This window comes from Triticum aestivum, chromosome 5B (genome assembly GCF_018294505.1).
Source record: "Triticum aestivum cultivar Chinese Spring chromosome 5B, IWGSC CS RefSeq v2.1, whole genome shotgun sequence".
Taxonomy (NCBI): domain Eukaryota; kingdom Viridiplantae; phylum Streptophyta; class Magnoliopsida; order Poales; family Poaceae; genus Triticum; species Triticum aestivum.
The window spans coordinates 595023167-595031469 of NC_057807.1; the positions used below are offsets into that span (position 1 = coordinate 595023167).

General features: G+C 43.4%; 1 protein-coding gene across 3 annotated transcripts; it reads left to right on the top strand.

Annotated features, from left to right (window-relative positions):
* The first annotated feature begins 1665 nt into the window (after positions 1-1665).
* On the top strand, positions 1666-7100 carry LOC123113500 (calmodulin-binding protein 60 F). 3 transcript variants are annotated; one of them, XM_044534743.1, is made up of 15 exons: positions 1666-1876; positions 1958-2015; positions 2140-2276; positions 2983-3034; positions 3129-3181; positions 3329-3804; positions 4573-4733; positions 4952-5149; positions 5248-5440; positions 5514-5642; positions 5744-5868; positions 5955-6066; positions 6164-6258; positions 6380-6443; positions 6725-7100. In XM_044534743.1, the coding sequence occupies exons 1-15, from the start codon at positions 1776-1778 to the stop codon at positions 6781-6783; spliced, it is 2013 nt and encodes a 670-aa protein (XP_044390678.1). In that variant the 5' UTR covers positions 1666-1775; the 3' UTR covers positions 6784-7100. The 3 variants fall into 3 exon arrangements, with proteins under 3 accessions (XP_044390678.1, XP_044390677.1, XP_044390679.1); XM_044534742.1 differs by having other exon boundaries at positions 1667-1876; positions 6722-7100; XM_044534744.1 differs by having other exon boundaries at positions 1669-1876; positions 5771-5868; positions 6722-7100.
* The last annotated feature ends 1203 nt before the right edge of the window (positions 7101-8303 follow it).

Here is an 8303-nt window from a genome sequence, read left to right on the forward strand (position 1 = left end):
AGACACACCGTTCAACTCGTGGCAATAGGTGCCCTCACTCGCATGTAGGCTTAGAAGCAACAATTTTCCCATCTGGGGCGGCAACTACAGTTCATGGCGAGGTTTAGGCACGACGATGTTCGTTGTGTATATCCAGATTTGGAGGCCATATGGCTCATAGTGGTACTCTCCTCTGCAGTTGGGGCCACATCCGCTTTCCCTCGGTGTGGGACGGTGGTGGAGTCTAGTGAAAACTCCGCCAGATGCTTCTCATGCCTGCCGTCAGCGTCCATAAATGTCGTCCCTCTCTCCTCCCATGGAGGCAATGACGTGGTTCGACCTCTTTCCCCTTCATGTTAGAGGTGAAAAATCTTGGTTTGCTTTGTGGTTCGGGTGATGGCTAGGTTCGGTGTCGTGTCCTTGTTGGAGGCATTGGCCATAATTTTTTTTGTTGTCTTGGCTTCTTTGTGACTATGGTCGATGGCAAAATGAAGCTTTTATGTGATCGCGGAGATAAGTGGTGGCTGCCTAGCCCTTATTAGTCACCGGCGGTTGGTGGGCTCATAGGTTGAGCATGTGGGGCATGGTTGGCCCTCCCTTGATCTAAAGCTAGAGGACATGGGTCCTATCTAGTCTCTAAGGATTCTTCATTTTAATAAAGTCTTGTTGGATGTCAAGGTTGTCCCCTATTTGTGATGACCGAGGGTTGGTCCCACAGGTGGGCACCCTTGTTGTGATCACACATCGGGTGCGTAGGGATGCCCCACGAGTCGTGTCCGGTGCCTTCAACTAGTAGCGGAGTGATGTTGGGTTCATTGTTGGTGTGTCGCGCTTTCTTCTATTTGTATTGTTCCTTGATCCCTTTTCGTAAGGGCATCTCCAAAGGAGACCCTCAAAGCTCTGGCATATGTCTAGATTGTGGGGTCCGGACCATTTGTTTCGACTTTTGTCATCCAATTGGGACATCATCAGTCCACGAAGTGGTCTGGACGTTCGTTTCTGGCAAATCCGAGACAAACGCGAGGAAGTTATACCAGTGTCCGGATATCCACTTGACCAACAAAAAGCCATCACGTGGTCCTTGTCTCTTTTATCTCTCCGCGTCTCCTACCCTCTCTTTCTCCCATCCAGACAAATAAGAATTAATTTATGAAAAAGCGCTGCATGGCTCTCTCTCTCGCATCATGTCCGTGAACCATGTCCGGACATAAAAATAGACATAGATATACCGGATCCATTTGTGGGTTAGCTTTGGAGATTCCCTAAGGCGGTATCTTCAACAACACCTTCATGTATCATTCATCCGGTTGACTTTATTTAATTTAAAGTTGACCTGTGAAGTTTCTATGTAAAGTAACCCAGTGTCTACAAAGTCAAAATGACGAGTAAGAGAGAGAGAGAGATAAATGTCCTTGTCAATTAGTAGTATATTAAACCGAAAAGAAAAAGAAAGAATAAACTTGAGTGGAATCTTTTGGTGGAGCTAGCGCGTTGGTAATCTCCGTTGCCATGGCGATGGAGGGGGCGGAGGCAGCCGGGCCGGCCGTGCTCAAATCCCTCGCGGGGGCCACCCCGAGCAGTCCCCCACCCTCGCACGCAACGCGGTCGGGTCTCGCAGCCGAGCCCCCAGCGGGCCGCGGGCCCTCGATCGCTCCTCCTCTTCCCTCCCATTTTTCTATATAGAAGCAGCCGAAGTCTCCCAAACCCCCAGACCCACCCGCGCCATCGCCATTCCCCACTCGCTGCTGCCTACTGCACTGCCGCCCCGCCACACGGAACCGCCGCGGAAGCGCGTGATGGCGCAGAAGCGGCCGCTGGAGGCCGCCCCGCCGGAGCAGGAGGCGCCGCGGTCCCCGAGGAAGCGGCTGCGCCGGACGGTGCTCCTCATGATGTGGCTGTGAGTACCCTCCCCTGCCCAGCCTCCTTCTCTCGCTTCCTTCCTTGATTTGAACTCACCGGTTGCGCCTGCCCGCCGCAGGGAGAGGAGGAGGGCGAGGGCGGTCACCGTCGGCCAGATGGAGCACATGGTTAGCCAGGTGAGGCCGGTTCCCCCCTCTCCGCATTTCGATATTTTATTTCTGTCCTCCTTGCTGTGCGTTTGGTGCTGTGGGGAGCGGTAACTGAAAGTCTGGTGGGTTTTGAATTGTTTCGGTGCGACAGGCGCAACTGGATATGGCCAAACTGTTTATGCTTCTCATGGTGCTCGTCGCGCGGCTTGGCTCCATGGAGAGGCTTCTCCTCGACCTCCCCAACATAGTCCAGACATTGTTGGCGCAGCAGTTTGATGCTCTTCACAGGTAGGAGTACATAATATTTGTACTCCCTCCGTTCCTATTTGTCTTTCTAGAGATTTCAACAAGTGACTACATACGAAGCAAAATGAGTGAATCTACATTCTAAAATATGTCTATATACATCCGTATGTGGTAGTCCATTTGAATCTCTAAAAAGACAAATATTTAGGAACGGAGGGAGTAGTATTTTGCAAGCACATGTGTCTATGCCAGAATTGAGATGTCCGAATATAGGAAATGCCACATTTCATCAGAAAACTAAGGAGAGTAATAATTCAAGTCCTGGTTTGCTTTTCTGGGAACTGCCAATTTTATCCTCTGATAAGAACTAAACAGCCATCGCTATGCCTAATTGGCAAGATTGCTGTTGGCAGCATAACAGCTCATATTTTTGGAAACGAATACTTGATAAGCATAGTACTATTTCAGGTTCAGGTTATCAAGTTATATTCATGAGTCATGGATTTGTTCTTCCTAAATACTCCCTCCGTTCGGAATTACTTGTCGCGAAAATGGATGTATCTAGACGTATTTTAGTTCTAGTTACATCCATTTCCGAGACAAGTAATTCCGAACGGAGGGAGTATATGGGAATTGTCTCTATGAGTCTATTCATTGAGTATTCCACTTTGGAATGTTGTGGATGTGATGGATAAAATGCCTCCTTTGTTTAGTTAATTAATGTTATCTCTTGTTTTGTGTCCAACAGATCTGTGATGGTATCCATACAAGATACGATTCGATCGACTGTACAGACAGAGGTTAGAATCTGGATCTTTATCTATGTAATAAGTATATTTTGTTTATCTGTACCTGCACTCTATCCTAACTACTTTTGGCTATGTCATGCAATAGATACAAGGACGGCAAGCAGCTTCACTTCCTAATGGCATTAATGAACCTCCTAGGTATCTGCCATTTTATTTTTCTCGCCGTACATGTTCTTTGATTCATGCCATGATCCTTACTGTCAAACCAAGTATTTGCTTTCAACATAATCTGGGAAGTTTCCTCTTGTCACTGCCTCACTCTCATCTTATTTAAAAAAAATATAGGCAGATATCAGAAGGTTTTCCTGAAACTGGAGGCATCACTGGAGTCAAGCTGCGCTTTGTCGATGTTGACAGACCAATAGATACACTTTTCACTGGTTATCCAGTGCAGTGGCAGAATGGAGGAAACGCTAAGATAGCGATCTTTGAAAATGATAGGCAAATCATGCAGGGAGACCTTTCTAAATTGCAAATTGAGATTTTAGCAGTCCATGCTGATTTCTTTACGGAGCAAGGACAAGCGGACTTCACCAAGGAGGAATTGAACAAGCAGATATATATGCATAAAGGGAAAGAGTTAGTGTTGTCAACTGTTAATCTAACAAATGGCGAGTCCTCTCTTGGTTCCTTCGTTTTTCCAGAGAGCTCCCATGGGAAAAAGTTAAGATTAACAGCACGAGTGAAAAGGCAGGTTCTTACTACCAGAGTTCAGGAAGCAATCACTGATCCTTTTGTCGTCAAAGACCGCCGAAGTGAATGTGAGTATATTAACTATATTGCATTGGAAATTTAATACACTGTAATTTGCTCATTCGTGGTGGAACCAGGGAGGGCCTCCCTGTTCATCCATTTTATTTTATTTTTGCTCATTCAATGAAACTTTTATTGTTTTCCGTAGTTAGCTGAAGAACAAGCTCGTCCTTTAAGTGGCTGCCAGGCTAATTTAAGTTTAGAAAAATGTTAAACACATATCATATCTTCCATAAAATTTTATGGCCTTGTGCAGTGACATTATTTCATCTGCATTATTTGGGATTGGCAGGCACAATTTCATCTGAAACATTATATCATAAAAAACATTATTTCATCTGAAAATATGAAGTCTTAGCACTAGATGTTCTGCTTTTAAAAGGGAATGGCTTGTTCCGTCACAAATTTTCTGTAAATTAATATCTATAGGCATATATTATCCCAAATACACACTGACAGTCAAAACTGTATGACCTCCTAGGTGCTAGGCAGAGGCTAACCGCCTCGCCTAGCGGTACTTCGAATCTGACAAAACTATACTTAATACTGTGACTTGGATTTGGGATTGTACTTTTCTTTGGTCAGTACAGATCTTATTTAGAGTTGACTATTAGGTCGTAGATTAATACTAAGCATGGTAAATCGATTTATTGTTTACCATGTACATTAATCCTTTTCTCAATGCCATTATCATCAGATGCAATGGTAGCCAGAATGAAGCAATTGCATCTTAGCAATCTTATCTTAACACATCCTACAATTTTGTTTACTTTCAGTAAATAAAAAGAGTTATCCTCCGTCTAAAGAAGAAGCAGTACATTGTTTGGAGAAAATTTCTCTAAAGGGAAAACATTGTGCTATCCTTGTTGAGAAAAATATCACTACAGTGAAGCACTTGATGCGTCAGTACCACAGGGATGAATCTGTTCTCCAAAAGGTAAATATAGTCATAATTATACTTCTACAGTCTTCAGCATTTCAAATTACCTGCAATAGATATTAGTTATTAGTTAATCATTGTTGAAATAAGATATCCAGCATCTCTTAGGAGTTACGACTTTTTTGGATATGCACTGCTAAATGTATTAACATGCACTATAATATCTGGTAGCATTTCATTAACTGATAATATAACTCTCAATTTGTGGCAAATAGCTTATTGGCATGAAGAAAGGGGATTGGAATACCATGATTAAACATGCCAACACGTCTGTTCCTGGGGATGAGATCTATTCCTATTGGGTTCCAGAGGATAATTGTGAAATCTTATTCAATGATTTCTATGATCTTGTCGGTAAGATGACTGATAACTACGTTCCTTACAGTGTCAACAACGTCAATCAGTTTCCACAGGTATTAAATCTAATACTGTTCCACTTCTATCATAGTTAGCCAGTTGATACTCACTAAAATAATAGTGCTGGCAATTACCTTGAAAAATTCTGTTACAGCATAAAGTGAACAATTGGAAAAAGTCTGCGTATAAGAAGTTTGATGAGCGGGAGAGCTCAGGTGGTCTTACCCCTGATTACTTCATGAACGATGGCCGCCCTGTCCGTGCAATGCCTCTGAACAATGATGCAGGTCCTTCTGTACAAGCTAGACCAACATGGCAATATCCTAATGACATGGCTGGACAACATGGTGATTTTTAATATTTTGTTCCATCACTGATCTTTGTCGCGCTACATGTTTCTCTAAATTCAACTTATTGCAGAATTTGGTGATCGACGCCCATTGAATGGGTTCTCACGGGCCGCAGTCCTGTCAAACAATGATGCCGGTCCTTCAAACCAAGAAACACTACCGTTTTCACAGCCCACGTATGGACAGACTATGCATCAAGGTCAATATTAAACACCTGCATAATTTTGTATCACCCATCCTCCATACTGTAATTGCTGCTTCATTGCAAGAATTTTTATATTTTATGCCTTCTGAATTCAGATAGTTTTGGGGATCAACTTGCTGTAGGAACTCCTTACTATCTGGCCCAGGGAAATTTCATAAATGATCAGGGACAGGGATCATTTTCAGCAGAGCCAACTATTCCGTCCCACATTCCTGTACCAGTAAGTTATAAAGTTACCTATGGCACAATCAACAATTCCATCCCACAGTTTTTCATTGACAGTCTGAAATGTTTCCTGGATGGTAGGTTCCAGAGGATGACCCAATCACATTCACAGCTGCAAGTCTAACTGGCCAACAGAATGGACACTTGAGCTTCTCGACAACTGATGCTCCTGTTACTTCTTATCCTGTAGCAGGTGTGCTTGCTACACCCAGTTTTTCTAATTTATATGCAGTCTTCTAGATCAATAATTCTCAAATCACTTCTCCATTATGCATTGTTGGGTGCTGAAGGTATCGCTGGGACTTCCTCAGATGGAGTTAGTCTGGGAACCTCTTCAGTTAACAGTGTGCAGGCTGACATCTTCAGTGGGTTAAGTCCATTTGAAGTACGTTTTTAAATATATCATGGGAATCATTCTTAAGAACAGAACAAATATCTTCACAAACGATTTTATGGAAGTTTTTTTCCTTCCCTTTTCTATGTCATGATTACGTTTGTTCTTGCAGTCAGAGGAATTGCTAGAACTACAAACACATCTGACAGAGCAGGACTTCGTGCAAGCTAACATCGGTATGTGATACTATTTAAGTTACTTCTGTTGCAGTTACCTCTGTTGACAGTTAGGCTGCTACAGAAGTCCTTTCCAGTCAGATTCTTCCAGACTTCGAAACTAAGATGAGATGATAGCAAATTAGTGTTTATACCTACAGAATAACTAGACCTTGTATGCATAACTGATGAGTACCAAATTATTGAAATGCTGGCTCCTTCAAAGTTACAATTAGGGGTGAATCTAAGATCTTCCTTTTTGTTCCATGCCATGACACGGAGTGTTTCTTTCATTTCAGCAGAACTGCCGAATTCCGACAGCCAATTTTACGGTTATGAACATGATGGCGGCGACCGCTGATTAAACCACGAAGCAACTGCAACTGGCTCTCCTCTACCATAGTAAATTATTCAGTGTAACTAAACATTTGTTGTAGATATGAATAATTTGTAAACAACAACACATATTTTTTGCGACCCTGGGATATCGATCACACGGCGTTGTGGGCTGAGGCTCTTTGAGTGCTTCCTCAAGATCCCAGAAGGAGACACAATCTGTTTATGGCCTAACCTATGATAGGGTTAGATGTAACAGAGAATTGGGGATTTCAACAAGAACAGAGGTAGGACAAGAGAACTTGGGGAAGAAGAAGAAGAATAACATAGGGGATTGATTGAGATACTCGTTTCTTCTTCGATGAGCAATGAGTGACAATACAATACACGGCTATGGCTTATAATAACAGCGCCAACACACCCACTAACCAGTAGGGTCCACGCCCAATAACTCCAGACCGAGTCAACTGGTCTCTGCCTTCGCCTGTCTCTTTACCGGGCTTCGCACATGTTCAGTTTCGTCAGACATTGGTCGAACACCATCCGTTGCTTCCTCGACCCATTGATCGTAGTGCCATCTGGAGTGTGATACGATCTAAGTGTATGTTTTTTTAGGCAAACACGATCTAAGCGTATGGAGTGTTTCCATAAAAGCGCACAACGTGAGCTGCATGGGCCCGCCCATTTTGGTCATGGAGGTGCAGCAGGTCCAAGTCAAGATCATTTTCTCCCAAGTCAGAGGCGGCACGTGGACGAAGCTTGGGCTGGACGATGGATAGATTGACAAGAAGCGAATGAGCGTGCTGGGAAGGCGGTGGCATTTGGACCTTCGCTTGAGACTAATCCATCAATCCGGTCTGAAACCATAGTTTGCAGCAGTTTTCAACCCATAAGTTTGCACCCAACCCAAACCTATCCAATCCGTTATTGGCCACAACCCAAACTGAACCAAATTGTTTGTCTATCTAAATCCAGTAGAGACCAAACTAGTGAGACCAAATCAAAAACCAAACCAAAAACTAAGTTTTGATCCAAACTATTCCCAGGTTTAGATATTCGTTTCTTCTTCGATGAACAGTGACAATACACGGGTATGGCTTATAATAACAGCGCCAACACAACCACTGACCAGTAGGGTCCACGCCCAATAACTCCAGACCGAGTCAACTGGTCTCCCGCCTTCGCCTGTCTCTTTACCGGGCTTCGCACATGTTCAGTTTCATCAGACATTGGCCGAACACCATCCGCTGCTTCCTCGACCCATTGATCCTAGTGCCATCTGGAGTGTGATACGATCTAAGTGTATGTTTTTTTTGGGCAAACACGATCTAAGAGTATGCGAGTGTTTCCATAAAAACGCACAACGCGAGCTGCATGGGCCTGCCCATTTTGGCGAGCGTTCTTTGCAATACTATGTCCAACAGTTTCAATGGGTTATTTTAATTTCTCTTTCTTTTATCGTGGCCCTTCGGTTTTTCTCTACGCTTTCAAAAAATTGCGAACATTTTCTACAATTTTTTTGAATTAAAAAAAATTATGTTTTCA